At 43.7% G+C, this 17,961-nt stretch overlaps 2 protein-coding genes and 1 long non-coding RNA gene across 5 annotated transcripts in view; 1 reads left to right on the plus strand and 2 right to left on the minus strand.

Moving 5' to 3' along the window:
* Positions 1-17,961, minus strand: part of LOC307199312 — a 66,201-nt gene that overhangs the window by 3,232 nt on the left and 45,008 nt on the right. The window lies entirely within an intron of this gene.
* On the plus strand, positions 241-8,816 carry LOC307199069 (patched domain-containing protein 3-like). Of its 2 annotated transcripts, XM_079946654.1 has the most exons (4): positions 637-1,561; positions 4,647-4,768; positions 6,546-6,691; positions 6,918-8,816. In XM_079946654.1, the coding sequence occupies exons 1-4, from the start codon at positions 779-781 to the stop codon at positions 8,522-8,524; spliced, it is 2,658 nt and encodes an 885-aa protein (XP_079802780.1). In that variant the 5' UTR covers positions 637-778; the 3' UTR covers positions 8,525-8,816. The 2 variants fall into 2 exon arrangements, with proteins under 2 accessions (XP_079802781.1, XP_079802780.1); XM_079946655.1 differs by lacking the exon at positions 4,647-4,768 and having other exon boundaries at positions 241-1,561; positions 6,918-7,063.
* LOC307227161 (mycocerosic acid synthase-like) lies at positions 10,005-17,446 on the minus strand (the record flags this gene model as incomplete). Its single annotated transcript, XM_079996342.1, has 2 exons — positions 10,005-16,206; positions 17,198-17,446. 2 exons carry the CDS (start codon positions 17,444-17,446, stop codon positions 10,663-10,665), a joined length of 5,793 nt encoding a protein of 1,930 aa, XP_079852468.1. The 3' UTR covers positions 10,005-10,662.

Consider the following 17,961-nt stretch of genomic DNA (forward strand, 5'->3'; position numbering starts at 1 on the left):
TTTTTTTTTATACTTGGGGTGTGTTCACATTCGTGCCTCAGAGTGCAATTACGGTAGGTTGTCCGTCCCCAAAGTGTGTTTCATGCCTCTTTCTTCCTTAGACTGTTCTCATCAGGACAGCTTCATTATTGTCAGATTTGTTTCTGTTTGAGGGTGTTGATGGCAGGAGAGAGATAAATTAGGAGTGGCATAAGGACTCCAGTCAGCAGTACTGTATTTTATAATGGAGTACAAAATACATACGGTAACATGTCATGGGAACATGAATTAAAAACTGCACTGGAAATGCGGTGAGTGTACAGTAAACAGAAGTGGGGAGCCGCAGGTCGCCCTCCCTTGCGGAAAAAAGACTGTCGAGAAGAAGGAAATTCCCCGTTAAACGGGCTACTGGTTAAAAGATCACTTTCATTGCATCTTGGCTAAAAAGGCACTGCGCCCTCTCGTTCTGGATTTTCTCGGGAGTTTCCCTCAGACATAGCGGCCACATTGCAACCAAGAAACTGATGCCTTCGCTGAAGGGAGTTTCCCTCAGCATCGCCTCGCTCCCTCCCCCCAACCGACTTCTGAGGCGGTTAACGGATGGGCGTTTCCCGAAGGGCGAACCTCCGCCCAGCGGCCATTTTTACCATCTTTTCCCGCTCAGTTCCCCCTTTTCGAGATGTTTCAGAAACTCGTGCTAGGTGGGGCCGGGCTGCCCTACGCCTGGCTTACTCGGATAACGGTCTGAACTCTCCGAACTCTCTTCGCCGCTGGGAGGAGAAGGGAAAGAGAAAAGGCGATGGCACCCCTCGACTGCCACACGGACTGCGTGGAGAGGCCCCTGTCGCGCGCGCTGCGGGCCCTGGGCGCCCAGGTGGGCGCGCACCCGTGGCCCTTCCTGCTCGTGCCCGTGGCGCTCTCGGCCGCTTTGGGCGCCGGCTTCGCGTTCCTGAGCAGCCTGGAGGACAACGACCTCGAGGGCCAGTTCACGCCGCTCGGGGGCCCCGCCAAGGGCGAGCGGCGCTTCGTGCAGGCGCACTTCCCCACCGACGACGCGCGGCGCTTCTCCGCCGAGAGGCTGAGCACCGAGGGCTCCTTCGCCTCCCTCCTGGCCGTGGCCCGCCAAGGCGGAGGCTCGCTCCTCACCCGGGAGGCCTTCGCCGAGCTGCTGGCGCTGGACGAGGCGGTGCGGGGGCTCCGCAGCCCCGACGGCGCCGCGCTCCCCTTCGCCCGGCTCTGCGCGCGGAGCAGCCCCGGCCACAAGTGCAGCAGCGCCAACCCGCTGCTCAGCTTAGTGCAAGGCGGGTCGCGCATCGAGGCGCTGCTGCCCCACCTCACCTTCCCGCTCTACGTCCCTCCGCTCATTGCCAACCCCCTTTTCCTGCCCCCCTTGCTGGGAGGCCTCGACTTGGGCCCCGGGGATGGGCCGGCGCGCCCCGTCCGGGCAGCCAAAGCGCTGCGCCTCTTCTACTACTTGCAGGAGGATGAGGCTTCTCGCAGAAACGACAGCGCGCTCTGGCTCCGGACGTTTCTGGAGCGCATCCCGGGCGTGCTGAAATCCTTGAACCTTACAACCATCCAGGTAAGCCTCTCCTGGCACGATGGAGCCGCTTCCCACGTTACGGAATGTGACCGATATGACTCTCTGTGTCTGCCTGATGCATGCTGTCATGCTTACTGGAGCGAACAGGATCTGAAGTCAAATCACTAGGGTCAGAGGTTCCCCATGCCTAACCCACCTGCATCAGCAAATGGAGGCATTCAGTGCTGGCCAAACATTTAATTTTACTAAGTAAACAATGTGTGTCACCACAGGAATTAGAAAACAGCATCTCTGGCAATGCAAGAATGATTTCAAAATGATGCACATTATTACTATGCTTTGTGTCAATCTCTAGGTTTTAAAAATGCATTTTATCCTTTTATGCTGTTTCCTGAATTACTACTTGTGCACTGCTTGGACATGCTTGGATGTAAATCAGGGGCAGAATACCTTGAGCCCATGGGCCAAATTTGGCCTGTCAAGCTTCACCATTTGGCCCATAAGGCCATTTTACCCAAACTATGCCCACATGCCCTACATCTGGTCACATGTGATGTCAGGCACAGGGCAGGCAGAGATAGGGCTAGATCAGCTGCACATACCACTGACCCCAGCAGAAAGGACCACCCATCAGCTGATGCATTGGGACTTCAATTCTACTTGGGCACCATCTTCCCCTACTGCCATTGGTCCACTTTGACAGGACCACCCATCTGTCAATTTCCTCTACCCACCTGTCAAAGTTGGACCATAGGATGGGGAGAATCAGGATCTGACCTGATGGTGGTTGACGGGGGCTTGAGAATAATGTTCGTTGCAGGACTTCCAACTGCGCTATAAATAAAGCTTTCAAAATATGTTTAAATAGGGGGAACAAGGGGAATGAATTTGGGCCCCACTGCAAAAAGCTTGGGGCCCTGAATTAACCTCTAGCAACACCTCCTCCAGATTATGTCAGTGTGATGGGCTGATTTGTTCGAAATGCATATCATCCGACCCACAGCTCCTCACCCATAGGAACCCCTCCCCCTTCTTTGCGAAAGTGAAAACAAAAAAGGACTTGCTCACTTAGCCTTTGTAGAACAGAAAGCAGAACCTCACTGCGTACTAAAACTGAGGGTTAGCTAACAAGCCCAAGCAAAATTTGTACTGTATCTGTTTTCTCAGCAGGGGTTGTTATTAGTGCAACTAGTTCTGCTTCTCTGTGCTACCCAGGCCTGAATAGTTTCTCCCTTTCTTTTTGTCTCTCTTTTTTTTACCTTTATCTCCCTTAAAAAAATCTTTTTAAATTAAGTGGTTTGACTACTGGAGCCAGTAACACTGTTCAGTGTAAGGCTATTAATATGCCCCTTTGAATCCAGAAGGGAAGCAAAGGAACTGCTCCAGACAGGTAAGTTTTATTCCATTTGGGTTAGTCTGTTGCAGCTTTTCATTAATTAGCATGTGTTTTCCCTCTCACCCTATTAAATAGAACTCATTGCTTTGAACTTACGCCTTCTGCTACAGCATCCAACCAGACATCAATGCCTGACATTTTATTGAAAGGCTATCTGTGTTTTAAAGTTAATTATCCTGCCTCCTTTGGACAATTATTTTATTATAAATATCAGGTGGGGTATAATACGCACATTTAAACAATATATGGAAGATGTATCTTTCAGCAGAAATGGGATTTCTCCCTCACAATCCTCAACATTTGGTTAGTTTTACTGGCAGGCCTAACAGGAAGACTAACAGCTTCTGTTCCCTGCCCTGCCCACCCCCAGATAAAGGGGAAAATAAAGAGACAATTGTTCAGCTCCACGCTGCTTCCCACAGAATTCTTTTTTCCTCTTCCTGCTCCAATAAACTTCTAACAGAGAGGTGGGGAATACCAGGTTGAAAGTTAATTCAGTTCTCAGCGCTACTAGTTTCTGTACAACTCGAGACTAGTCCTAAAATAAGTGGATTCAAGGCCTTCAGTTGGTGAGCACAATAATTTCAGAGCTCTGCTGGATTAGACGAAAGCATCCTTTTCACCCATAATGGTCAAGCAGATGCTTATGGGAAACCCACAAATGAGGATTGTATCCCTCTTTTGCTCTTGTTTCTCAGAATTAGTACTCTGGTACTTAAAGGCATGCTGCTTCTGAAGCTGGAGACATGGAATAGCATCATGACTGGTTGCCATCGGTATTATTATCCTTGGTGAAGCTCTCTTAAGTACTTTGTAAGGAAAGGTACTTAAATAGCCATCATTTATTAATAAAGCCCATATTGCTCGTAAAATTCTTAAATCTTTCATGAATTTTGCACATATATATGTATGTACGCATGTATGCAATATTGGGTTTATATTCTCAGTGACTCAAAGTATGAGCAAATGGATAGATTTTAAAAGTTATGTAAACTAGTGGTTGTCTCTAAACGTTGGAAGCCTGACAGTGGTGCTAAGCTCAAGCTTCTGTCAGTCATAGGTTGTGCACACATTGGTTACTTGAGGCATTAGAGACTTTGTTCAGCCAAGCCAACCAAGCAGCTTAATGAAGACTGAGAATTGCTGGGCGGCCTCAGAATGTTGAGTGTCCAATGGGATGCGGGGTGAAATGAATTATTCTGAAAGAGGGCATGGCTGGCTAACTTGAACCCTTGGTGTATGAAGTCCTGCACTGTTTAGGACGGGCTATTCGAAAGACCACCTCACCTCTTATATGGCAAATCAAGTCACTGAGGGCCTCCAGCAGATACCACCTGATCAGGAGGTCTATTCCTCACAATGTAAGACTTGGGCTGTTAGTGCTGTGACACCTGTCCTTTGGAATTACTCCCCACTGCTTGAATATTACACAGACGCTGTATCGGCTGTCTTTTAAGTGCCTGCTGAAGAACCTTGCTCTTAACAAGTAGAGATCTTTCCCAGTCTACATCTGTATTGGAATTGTTTTAAGGATGCTTTTATTGTTTGCTATCCTGGGCCCCTGTACAGGAACACTCCATGCTGCAAAATTTATTTCAGGTCCCATTTATATTCTGCTATCCTATCTTTATACTCTTGTGAGCATTTAGATTTATATATTAAGAGAGAGAAACTATTTAACGTGATCTTCTCTTCTCCTCCACCCCCCCCCCCCGCTCCCTATGGCAGGTGGCTTATTTTACTTCATTGTCCAGACAAGAAGAGTTTGAAAAAAATACTAAGGAAGTGGTCCCTTTGTTTTCCATCACATATACCTTAACAATAACCTTCTCAATTATGTCATGCTCAAGGTAATTGCTGAGGAAACGGAAATCATTTTTATCTTTTCATTTTGTGAGAGTGTATGGGGGACTCCCTGGTCCTGAATGGGGTAACTGTGCCCCTGAAGGAGCAGGTGCACAGCCTGGGAGTCATTTTGGACTCACAGCTGTGCATGGAGGTGCAGGTCAATTCTGTGTCCAGGACAGCTGTCTACCAGCTCCATCTGGTACACTGGCTGAGACCCTACCTGCCCGCAGACTGTCTCGCCAAAGTGGTGCATGCTCTAGTTATCTCCCACTTGGACTACTGCAACGCGTTCTATGTGGAGCTACCTTTGAAGGTGACCCAGAAACTCCCAGCTAATCCAGAATGTGGCAGCTAGACTGGTGACTGGGAGCAGCCGCCAAGACCACATAACACTGGTCTTGAAAGACCTACATTGGCCCCCAGTACATTTCTGAGCACAATTCAAAGTGTTGGTGCTGATCTTTAAAGCCCTAAACGGCCTTGGTCCCAGATACCTGAAGGAGCGTCTCCACCCCCATTGCTCTGTCCGGACACTGAGATCCAGCACCGAGGGCCTTCTGGTGGTATCCTCACTGTGAGAAGCGAAGTTACAGGGAACCAGGCAGAGGGCCTTCTCGGTAGTAGCACCCGCCCTGTGGAACGCCCTCCCATCAGATGTCAAAGAAATAAACAACTATATGACATTTAGAAGACATCTAAAGGCAGCCCTGTTTAGGGAAGTTTTTAATGATTGATGTTTTAATGTATTTTTAACCTTCTGTTGGAAGCCTCCCAGAGTGGCTGGGGAAACCCAGCCAAATGGGCAGGGTAGAAATAATAAATTATTATTATTATTATTAGGTATCATGTGTATGCAGGCTTAAGAGGAGGTAGTAGATCTACCAAGCTTCATCTGAATGTCTGCTATCTTTCCCACATTCCATCTTAAGAATGCAGACTCAATGGCCTTACCAACAGCTTGGAAGCTTGCATCCTTTTTTGAGATATTTTGTGCAACTAGAGCTTCAAAATGTGGGGCGCGGGTGGCGCTGTGGGTAAAACCTCAGTGCCTAGGACTTGCCGATCGTATGGTCGGCGGTTCGAATCCCCGCAGTGGGGTGAGCTCCCGTCGTTCGGTCCCAGCTCTTGCCCACCTAGCAGTTCGAAAGCACCCCTAAGTGCATGTAGATAAATAGGTACCGCTTTATAGTGTGGTGTAGTGGTTAAGAGCGGTAGTCTCGTAATCTGGGGAACTGGGTTCGCGTCTCCACTCCTCCACATGCAGCTGCTGGGTGACCTTGGGCCAGTCACACTTCTTTGAAGTCTCTCAGCCCCACTCACCTCACAGAGTGTTCGTTGTGGGGGAGGAAGGGAAAGGAGAATGTTAGCCGCTTTGAGACTCCTTAAAGGGAGTGAAAGGCGGGATATCAAATCCAAACTCTTCTTCTTCTTCTTCTATAGCGGGAAGGTAATGGCGTTTCCGTGCGCTGCGCTGGTGCTGGCTTGCCAGAGCAGCTTCGTCACGCTGGCCACGTGACCCAGAAGTGTCTTCGGACAGCGCTGGCTCCCGGCCTCTTAAGTGAGATGAGCACGCAACCCCAGAGTCGGACACGACTGGCCCATACGGGCAGGGGTACCTTTACCTTTAGAGCTTCAAAACAAAGCTTCACACAGCTTCAGTGCATGCATAGCCGATCCATTTGGTGCTAACGGGTTTAGCTTGGTTCAGTGGGAGGGGGGATTAGTACATGGACCGTGATACTCTGAATCGAATTAGAATCTTCTTAATCTGTTTTCCAGGCTGGACTGTGTACGGACAAAAGTGTGGGTTGCAGCTTTTGGGGTGCTGTCAGCAGGCTTATCTGTCGTCAGCAGCTTTGGATTGCTGCTCTTTTGTGGGGTGCCGTTTGTTGTCACAGTTGCAAATTCGCCATTTCTTATCCTTGGTAAGTGAGCAAATGTACACATTCCTCCTGGCTTCTCCATTGGGCTTTTCATTAATATATTTAAGTATGATGATGGGTGAAAATTCTCTTACATTTCTACGGGTTTGCGGCGTTAAGGAGCCTTTTTTTTTAGGGAGCCAAGCCATTCGAGTTTCAAGATATCACTGTATTTCTCTTCTCGCATGACATATAGGAACTAATATGTTATATATTTGCCATTCTTCAGGGGTTGGTGTTGATGACATGTTCATCCTGGTGTCTTGCTGGCAGAAGACTAAAGTGAAGGACAGTGTCAGAGATCGAATGGCTGACACCTACAGAGAAGCAGCTGTGTCCATTACCATCACGACCCTCACAGACGTTTTAGCCTTCTACATTGGAATTGCAACTTCATTCCAGTCCGTTCAGGCATTTTGCATCTATACAGGAACAGCCTTTGTGTTCTGCTACTTATATAGCCTGACATTTCTTGGGGCCATTCTTGCTTTAAATGGGAGACGAGAAGAAAGCAACAGACACTGGCTCACATTCATGAAAGTGAACAATGAGCCTCAGGACTCTCAGGGCTGCACATATAACATGTGCTGTGTAGGAGGGTCTTTTGATGAGTCCACTGGAGCAGAGACTGAACACTCCATGAATGGATTCTTTAGAAAGTATTACGGTCCCTTCCTTATGCATGCCTGGACCAAGGTGCTTGTGGTAGTCCTTTATCTCATATACTTGGGTAGTAGTATTTTTGGCTGCACTCAAGTCCAAGAAGGTATAGATCTTCGAAATCTAGCTAGTGACAATTCTTATGTCATCCAGTATTATGAATGGGAAAAGGAATATTTTTCAGAATACGGCCCAAGGGTTATGGTGGTTGTTACTGAAAGCAAAGCTTATTGGGATTCATCTGTCCGTGCAGATGTTGAAAACTGTATGAATGCACTAGAAAGCTCATCCTACGTCAACAAGAATTTATCAGTGTCCTGGTTGAGAACTTACCAAGATGTCGCTAAACGTATGTCTCTCAATATAGATGACCATAGGCTTTTCATTGACAATTTAGCCACCCTTTTTGGGATTAATCCAGACTTCAAGTGGGATGTTTATGTTATTGCTACAGAAATAATAGCGTCACGTTTTTTCATACAGACAGTCAATGTTACTACTGCAGTGGATGAGAGGAGTCTTTTAAATGAGCTGAGAGGTCTTGCTAAGGACTGCAAGGTACCATTAATGGTTTATCATCCAGCTTTTATTTACTTTGATCAATATCTTGTGATCGTTCAGAACACAGTTCAAAATGTTGTGATTGCTGCTGGAGCCATGCTACTCATTTCCTTACTACTCATTCCCAATCCTCTTTGTTCTTTGTGGGTAACCTTTGCTATTGCCTCTGTTATTGTCGGTGTAGCTGGTTTCATGTCCTTCTGGAATGTGAATCTTGATTCCATATCCATGATCAACCTTGTAATTTGCATAGGGTTTTCAGTAGACTTCTCTGCTCATATTTCCTATGCTTTTGTTGCCAGTGAGAAACACAAAGTGAATGACAAGGCTGTGGATGCTTTGTACCACCTTGGCTACCCTGTTACGCAGGGAGCTATTTCCACTATCTTGGGAGTTATTGTACTCTCCATGGCATCCTCTTACATCTTCAGAACCTTTTTTAAGATAATGTTTCTGGTGATCTTGTTTGGGGCTGTTCACGGTCTCATTTTTATTCCTGTGTTCTTAACTTTCTTCGGCTTTTGTAGTAAAATGCCAAATAGACAGCTTCCAGTCAGTGCCCAGAGCTCCAGTGCTGGAGGAGTTCCTTTCTCAGATACAAATACTGTATTATGAAACCGCCTAATGTAAACATGACAATATTACAATGAGAGCAGTTCGATAATGGAACTAATTACCTAGCGGACAGGAGTGGGCTCTTCCTGGTGAGCATTTAAGGTCCCCATCCCTACTTTGCGGGCTGCCATCTGATTGGATTTTACTTTGATTCTGACTTGATTTTAGGAGGTAGGATGTATTTTAATTGATTGCTTGATTTTATGGCAATATGTCATATATTTGATATTAGCCACTCTGAGCCCTGTTTTGGCTGGGGAGGGCAGGGTATAAATAAAATTTATTATTATTATTATTGTTTCTCAGTGTTCTCTCTCCCACCACTTGCGGGCCAACTTTGGAAAGTGAGCAGGACCACTGACATCACGATTACATCAGGTGGCCCTTTTGCCCACATGGGTCTTACAGAGCACTTTTCATAAGGCTTTGTAAGACCCAATGATTAGCTGATTGTCAGGTGTTGCAAAGCCCTGCACGCAGCAGTTTGCTTAGGATATTTCAGACACCACCATTCCACTGATTGACAACGCCTCAAAACCCCTTTCAGTTGAGCCACGTTTCAAACATGCCTGGAAATACCACCCATTGAAGTGGGTACCCCTCCTTATCCCAGATCTGTAGGGGCCTACTAAGGTAGAATCTCTTATGTTCTCTGTGATGCTAGCACCCAAAATGTACAATATATCAAGTTTTGCTTGTGTCATATTTTCTTTTCTTTTTTATATCTTTTTTTAATGTATTTTTTTAAAGATTTCTTGGTTTACAAAAATATGTGCGATGTCTCTTTTTTCGAGTTACCTTTTCCACAGGTCAGTTTCATTTGTTGAGACATTAGTGTTACATTAGGAAGAAAAGGGGGGAAGAGGTGGAGGGGGCCATGATGGGTGGGGATGTTTCTATTTTACTTAATGTATGTGTGGGGTTTTGTGTCAGCATCGTTTGTGCAGGTTCTATTTGCTTGTGTTCCTTTGGTGGTGAGAGAAGTTGGGGTTTGCCTAGGGTGTGGTTGCTTGTTTTGGCTGTGGTCAACTTTGTTTTCATGTGTGAGTTGGGAGGGTGTTTTTGAATGTTGCGGCTGGGGTGGAGGAGGGAGAGTTTGGTTGTGTTCTCCAAGCATATTGTGTCTACCTTCTGTCTCATCATCTAAAAATCTGATTCTAACCTTTGTAGCATCTTTGAAAATGGTCCTTGTCCCATTTCGTTGCCGTTATGGTGTCTTCTTGGCCTCTTCTGAATTCCTGTCTTGTGTACACTTACAATTTTTCTGTGGTTTGAATTTGAATTCAGTCAATTGACATGATGTGGAGGCTTGATTTTCAATGACAGCTGGTTAAAACAGCTGCTGCTGGACCTCCCTCTCTTATCTTACAAGTAGCTCCATAATTCCGAATACAGAATTCCCCCACAATACATGTGCCCTGAAGTTATTTTTGATTTCCACACATCCACAAGCATTGCTGTTCCTGTTCCTAGGCCAATACAAATATTAGAACCACACAAGAGTTTATTAATACAAATTAGGATATGTTTTGCATAAAGACCCCATTATAAATCTTCATTCAAATTAATTATCTGTACTAAAGTTACAATCAATACATTTCCCATATAATTCATATTCCACCTAGCAAATAACAGTAAAAAAAATAAAAATCAGTTGTAGTTAAATAATTGAATGCTAGAAATTGAAGGCTGTAATCATAGGCACGCCTCCAGAGCAACACTCTACATGCCTGCTTAGAAATAACACCATTTTTTTTCAACTGAGCTTCATGCCAGGTAGGTCTGTGTTGGCCTGCAGTGTTACATACAGATACGTCTGTTTTGCACAATCAGAAATTCGTAGCCAAACAGAAATTCTGTATTGTGCACCAAACTGAAAAGACATTGGACTTGCTCCATTTGTCATATGCATTTATATCTTCTACCACAAGCCACCTACTGTGCCTACGTCTTACCCGTCAGACTGTGGTGATAGGCATGGCCAGAACGTGTCCTGTATAGAGAGTGGTTTCCATTTTGGGGACTAGTAGTACCGTGGCGATCAGCGGGTTTTGAGGTTTTGAACTGGGGGGAAACAAAACCCTGAACATTAATCCATTACTGATAATTAATTTAGTATAATTCCTGGAAATGCATTTCTACAACCAGCTTCCAACATCAGTACCTTCAGCTCCATGAGAGTCGGTTGTGTCAGAATTTTCTTTCAAGTATAAGATTAAAGTTGACACAGTGGACTGAGGATCAAGTAGTTTCGTGAGAGGTATTTCCACTCTCCTGTCCGTAAAGATACGATTCTGTAGAGTAAAGGCTAATGTAGAGTCTACACCCAATGATGAAAGTGGCGTATGCATTGAAAGATCAACAGGGATTGTTTTAGCCAGGCTTTTCAAAAGTGCGATTGCATAATCTACAGGCTCATTTAGAGAGTAGTTTTTGAATCCAGCTTCACCAGCAAGCTCAGGATTACCACCTGCCTCTTCAGAAACAAGTTCATAAAAGCGACTCTTCAGCGACAAATTTTGAGATAAAACATGATCAGCTAAAGTTTGAAAATTGAATTTTAACACAGCTTGCTGAGGTTTATCCAGAATTAAGCTGCTTTTTAGATATTCATGAAACTCGTTCACTTGCAGATCCTCTATTCCTTTCGTTTGTAACCTATAATTTTGATAGTGTTGTTGATCCTGCAAGGCTTCAGGATTTAAAGCACCCCAGTTAATGGACTGCGCTGGAAGGCCATTGTTTCTCCTGTAATGACAGAAGAGATCCAGGAAGGAATTGGCAGCTGCGTAGTTGGACTGTGTTGCGTTTCCAAGAAACGATGAAATAGAAGAATAACATACAAAGTGGTCAAGCTCCCTGCCTTGCGTGGCACGATGAAGATTGATTACCCCTGCTACCTTCGGATTTAAAACTTCCTCAAAGTTAGACATGTTGAGGGTTTCAAGAAGCCCATCATGTAAAGCCATAGCACTGTGGAATACACCTTTAACAGGAGAGTTTGGGAAAAATTTACTGATCGACTTGATAGCTTTCTCAACCTCTGAACTGCAAACAATGTTTGACTGCAAGTTGACTATTCTGCTCCCTTCACAGTGATCCTGGAGAGCATTTATTTCTTTTTGCTCCTCAGTGCTTGGATTCCTCTGTGAAAGTAGCACAATGCACCTGCCTCCATTCTGAGCTACAAATTTTACAGTTTCTAAGCCAAGCCTAGTGAATTCATCTGCGACTATATAAACTGCATTCTGCTTAAACATTCTCCTGTCTGTTTCAGTCTCGGGTATATCTGATATCTTGCTGTCTTCCTCATCACTTTTTAGTACTGCAACTGGGAAATTCTTGCAGTTGAAATAGGATGCAACATCAGGCCTCAGATGCTTTCCTGCTCGTTGAAAAATGAAATATGCGATATCTTTTAATTGTTTCATATTCATTGACTTCAGCCAACAATACATCTCCTTCTGAGATCGTATCAGATATGCTTTCTGGAAAATGCGGATAAGACTGACAGTGTGAATATGGATATTTTCATGATCACTCCCAGCCAGATACCTCAAACATTCTGGTTGTTCATTGCCATAAACCAGTACAACATCTCGGAGATGGAAAAGACAGCTTAGGCCCTCTTTAAATAGTCCATTTAGTGGAGGTAGAAAAATAAGGGCATTGCACTGATTAACACGTTGCCATAGACCAGTTGTATGGTTTGTAACTATTATTTTCCAACCTAATTCCTGAGCTGAAAAAGTAAGCACTTTGCACAAAACTGACTCGGGCTCAGTGCAAACAATACCTAATATTTCATTATGTTTTGGCACTGGCAGCGTTTGATGAAAAATCTCCCTTGCTACCCAGAAGAACGAAGTACATGGTATATTTCTGAAACATGGAAATTTTTGAGTACTGAAACAAACTGTTTCTGGAATATTAATTCTTGACGCTGCAGAAACTGGATAACATGAAGCAATATGATCTCCCACTTTTACCTTTTTCACCTCACTACCTGTTGCTGTTACAGTGCCAGTAAAGTCTAGAGCTAATAGCTTGTGTTTATCTATAGTATCTGAATTCCAATACAACGTTTTCCCAAACTTGCAGCTGGACATGCTAACAGGGAAATAGTCTTCTGAGTGGATGCTTATTTTTTCAAGTTGAACTTCAACACTGTGGTTGCCAAGTTGAGTACGTGAATTGGCAACTTTAACTGACAGATCATTCATACAATATGGATCTCCTGTATACAAAATGCAGAAGTCTGAGTTCTGAAGTGGGTGGGAAGGTGTATTGAAGGCTGTGGGTTCAATCTGTGTGCGCCTAATTTCAGAACTATAAATTCGTCCCTCATCAATCCAGACTTCTGGATAATCCTGTGCTTTATATTTTACTAAAACATCAGCTAAGGCTGAGATATCTATTGCATTTGTAGAGCTGATGTCAATAATCTGAAACGTTATTTCCGGGACTTCAACCATACATGTTCGAGCCATGCCGTACAAACCAAAGCCAGTGTTTATATGGTCTACTTTCCTTTCTGATGTCCTGTAAGTGATTACTGTAATGGAGCAATGGGACTTCTTCTCCTTTAATGCAATAACAACTTGGCGAAATGCCTCACAGCATCTTACTGAATGTTTCACCACTTTCTCTGGCAAATTTTCGTTCAGTTTTTGGATGCCCCACATAAACAGAACATCATCATATCCCTGCAGTTCCATATTAATCTTACTTTGTGCATAGGTATCTGTTCTCTTAGCTGCCAACAATTTCTCCCATTCCTGATACGCAACAAATCTAGACTCGCTATGTAAGTAATTCTTAAGCTGCTGCGATATTCCAAATTTGTCAGCAAACACCACAACTCGAGGTGCTTTGGGCAGATTATGCATTGCTTGATCAGAAGTTATTTCCTTCCACTGATTTTCAAACAATAATTCATTTTCTTTCCTGGGAATTTCCTGCACCAAATTAATTCGAACACATCTCAGTTCTACCAGAACGGAGCCTTGTTTATCTGTGAAGCATCCACAAAACTCTAAGAAATTGTCAGTGGACTTGGTTGTTTTTAAATATATAATCATTTCCTCTTCCAATGATCGAGCAACTGCAAGACTACTTATACCAGAAGGTAAAACTACTTTGTTATTGGAAGTAACTGCAGCCAGAATACCTACCATTTGCAGAAAACAATCTAAAAGGACTGGATGGATATAATACTCATACATTTCTTCTACTGTTTGTCTCTTCACTGTAACAGTTGTCACAGCTTCTTTCAAGTCTTCACAATAAAATACATTACTTAGCTGCCTGAAAGTAGCATCATAGTTGGATCCAGACTGAGCCAATGTTTCATAAACCTCATCTTTGCTAACAACAGAACTACACCTCTGAAAAATGTCTTTTAAGGAAATATTCTTTTCTTCAATTGATGTTTCAGGATTCTTTCTGACTTGTCCCGAAGCATAAACTGTATTAGCTGAACCTGATTGTATTCTGAACTTTGACACTGTTTGTTGTGGCTCAACCTTTATCTTCAAAGTTTGGAGATTTTCATTTAAAACACATGGTGCAGGGAAAAATATACTCATTTGACAATAACTTAAGGGTACTTTTGGCCTTGAGCTCGTCATCACAGCTGCCAGAGCAAGTTCCACCAAAACAGCTACAGGAATTAATGCAGCACAGTAGTTCTTGTGCTCATATAAATGTGGTTTCAGAGCCTCAGAGATAAAACAAATGAATTCTGAGTTATCCTTATTTGTACTGCAAATTAAAGAATGGTTTGAGCTTACAGCCCTGCTGTTTGCTTTCTGATGCAGCATGAGTTTCTGATGATCAAAGTGATACCTGGGATAAGCTGATGGTACACTTTGATAACCTTCATAAAAATGCTGCCAATTCACATTCAATCCCAGTTCAAAAAGATCTTTCACTAGATTAAGAAGAGTCACATATTCCCTATCCGTTTGCAAAGAATGAAAAACTCTGGTTTGCATCCCTAATGTTTCAGCGATGTATCTCTGCAAAGCTCTTTGAGGACCTATTTCCACAAATGCAATGTTGTCCTTGCCTCTTACTGATGTCATTATGGCCTCTGCAAAAGAAACAGGATCCCGAACCTGTCTGGCCCAGTAGGTGCCTGTAACAAAATCACCATCTGAAACAGCCTTCCCTGTTGCTGTTGAAATTAGCTCAATCTCTGGCTTCCCTTTCTTTAATTCTGATAGATTTTCTGCTATCTCAGTTAGTACTGGATCCATCATTTGGCTGTGATATGCAGCTGGCCCATCTAAAGTATGAAGAAATATGTCTCTTTTACTGAAGTGCTCAGCCAGATCTTTCTGAATGTCATGGATAGACACTTCATCTCCTGATAATGTGCAAGACAAAGGACTGTTAAATGCTGCAACACAGACTTTCCCGGAATATGCTCCAAGGGCTGCTGACACCTCTGCAATGGGAATGTTGTCAACCACCAGCATTCTGCCTCCAGTGACTTTAGCCTGCAGCCTGCTCCTATGGTAGATGACTTTGACAGCATCTTCCAGGGAAATCAAGCCAGCACAATGGGCAGCAGCTACTTCACCAACTGAATAGCCAACAGCAGCAATTGGCTTAATGCCCCAGTGTTGCAGGAGTGTAACCAAGGCCACCTGCAGTGTAAAGAGTAAGGGCTGGGCAACTTCAGGCCTGGACAAATCATTGTGCTCACTTTCTGTTAAATTCAAAATTCCAGTGGGTGAAAGCTGTTGAAATAATTGCTTGATTTCAATACATTTGTCTCTGAAGACGGGCTCAGATTTCAGCAGGATTCTACATATCCCTTTGAAATGCAAACCATTACCGGAGAACACAAAGATCAATTCTGCAGGCTTTTTACGTGAAACAGTTTCCATTTCAGTTGAATTAAGCTGTTGCTGTAAGTGCTGGAGAGAGGATGCCACAAATGCTTTTCTGTATTTGTGGTTTATGTGACTTCTTCTACAAGCAGATGTGTAGGCCAGATTTGGGAGTGTCGCTGAGTCACTTGTATTAAGGTACCTAGCCGTGTCTTCTATCGCCCGTTTGAGAGAACTTCTTAAAGCTGCCGAAATGACAAATAATTCAACGGGCCTTTTGACTGGAAGGGTAACCTGGGCCTGTTTAAACTGTTTGACAACCACATGGGCATTGGTCCCGCCAAATCCAAAACAACTGATCCCAGCAACTCTGCCAAAATCCCTGGACTCCTCCCACTTCTCCACTGTTGTTGGGATGAAGAGGTTCAGTTTCCCTGTATTTATGCTGCTGGTGCTCTCTGAAAAGTGCAAGGATGGGACTATCTTCCCATGGTGCATCATGAGAAGAACTTTGATTAAGCCTGCTGCCCCAGCAGCTGACTCTGTGTGCCCAATGTTCCCTTTAATGGAGCCAATCTTGAGAGGGGGCAAATCTGGAGGCCTTTTTCTGCCAATGACATTGCCTAAGCTCTCTGCTTCAGTGGCATCTTCAGTAGGGATTCCTAGACCGTTTGTTTCAATGTACTGAACAGCTGAAGGATCAATATATGTTGGATAAATGTTAAGTAACAACTTCTCTTGTGCTGCTTGAGATGATCGCATGCCTGGAGCAACAGAACTTCCATTCTGGTTGATTGCCGTGATGCTGATGATGCCCCATATTTTGTTGAATTCTTCCTGTGCCTATTTGTGGACAAAGGAATACATAATGTTATCAAACATTAAGTGACTATTGCAGCATGATTAGATTTGTTTTAACAGCGACAGCACTGATCAATTTTGTTTGAGAGCAGTGTTTGGACCTTTCAGTAACACTGAATCTTCTCATCTGTAACTTCCCGTGACATGTTGCTTTGGCAGTAGGATGTACAACTTTATGCTGAATTCACTTTTTTTCTGCACCATGGTGTAAGCATTACTTACAGTACAAGAGCAGCAAGTTATCCCAGCCATTTATTTCTAGGGATAGTGGGGAAATTTGTAATTATTATGTGGCAGTTACGCATTTTTTTAGTGGCTAACTATTTCTTGTTGGACTGTTTTCTGGTTAATAGTTTGGAATACTTCATTAGTGAGTAAATTAAGGGGTCAGTCTGGTGTAATCAGAATGTCAGACTAGTACTGGGAAGATCAAGTTTCAAATCTGCTTTCAGTCATTAATCTAATTGTGTGGCTTTAGATCAATGACCATCTTTCAGTCATTGGATAACAGGATAGAGCACAATGTATGCCACTTTGAGTTCCTTTAAAGAAAGACAGGATATAAATATAATAAATAAATAGTATCTGTTTAGAAGAGAGATCATGATAATTGGGAATCTCTCCAATAACTTCTAATTTAGATACCAATCAGAATTCGGAGGTTAAAACCTCTAGTTCAGGGGATCATGCCAAGAAACAGCAGCCAAAGGTAGATGGCCATTTTGAAGGCTTAGTGACATAGGCAGAGAATCTTTCTGGAACTGTTTCTGGAGATTTGAGATAGAGTAGCATTAGTGCTACCTTGAAGGAATGCCTGTTTGCCTCCACTTAAGTTCTGCTTGGGCATATTTTTTAAAAAAGCAAATATTACAAAGACAGCGAGTCTCTGATGTTCTCCTTTCTAAAGCACACTAGACCCAATGAACATCCCTGGGACATTTGGGAAATTCAGAGTTCAATATAAACACCCTACCTTTACCAGTGGCTTTAATAAAAGAACGCCACATCCTTCTCCTCTTCCATAGCCACCTGCATGTTTAGAGAAGGGTTTACTAATTCCGTCAGGTGATAAAAGGTTTGCTTTACTCAGAGATACAAACTTCCAAGGCTCTATGATGCAATTTACTCCTCCGCAGATAGCAGATTCGCAGTCTCCTATATCAAAGGTACAGAAAAACAAAACGAACCTGAAATCATGAAAGGGGGAAAACGAATATTTCATTCACGTAGCCACGAGGTGTTGATACCACCTGTGTTGTCATGGTGATTTCTCTTGCAAAATCCTTTGTTGGGCATATCTTTGTCTCTCATCTCCAAGTTTTAAACTAGCCTCTCCTGGGTCAGGCAGGGCATAAGCAGTGGAATGTTGGTTGTTGAACGTAATCCCTTCTGGAAGACCATTTGACTTCCAAAACGTTCGACAACTGAGGCGCAATTGCCGGTTGGCAAAATCCACTGAAAAAATGGAGGAATGCACCTCAGAAGCCATTTGACTTCCGAGGCGCGTTCAAAAATGGAAGCATTCACTTCCGGGTTGTCAGCGTTTGAAAGCCGCAACGTTCAACTTCTGAAGTGTTTGACAACCGAGGTTCCACTTTACAAATAAAAACCATGCAACACCTAGCACAGTGCATTACAGCTGATATAATACACAGGAAAATCATTTAGTGATCCTCTAAGTCCCTCAACAATTTTCAAGTGGTCTATGGGGGGGGCAGAGTTTGGGAATCACGGTTA

The sequence above is a fragment of the Podarcis cretensis genome (assembly GCF_951804945.1).
Source record: "Podarcis cretensis genome assembly, chromosome: 12".
In the NCBI taxonomy this organism is placed as follows: Eukaryota; Metazoa; Chordata; class Lepidosauria; order Squamata; family Lacertidae; genus Podarcis; species Podarcis cretensis.

What these genes read in the sequence shown, in the direction of transcription:
- LOC307199069 (XM_079946654.1), top strand. Translation starts at nt 779, where the DNA reads ATGGCACCCCTCGACTGCCACACGGACTGCGTGGAGAGGCCCCTGTCG. An exon ending in TCAATTATGTCATGCTCAAG is followed by an intron (nt 4,769 to 6,545) that starts GTAATTGCTGAG and finishes TCTGTTTTCCAG; the next exon opens with GCTGGACTGTGTACGGACAA. An exon ending in TTCGCCATTTCTTATCCTTG is followed by an intron (nt 6,692 to 6,917) that starts GTAAGTGAGCAA and finishes GCCATTCTTCAG; the next exon opens with GGGTTGGTGTTGATGACATG.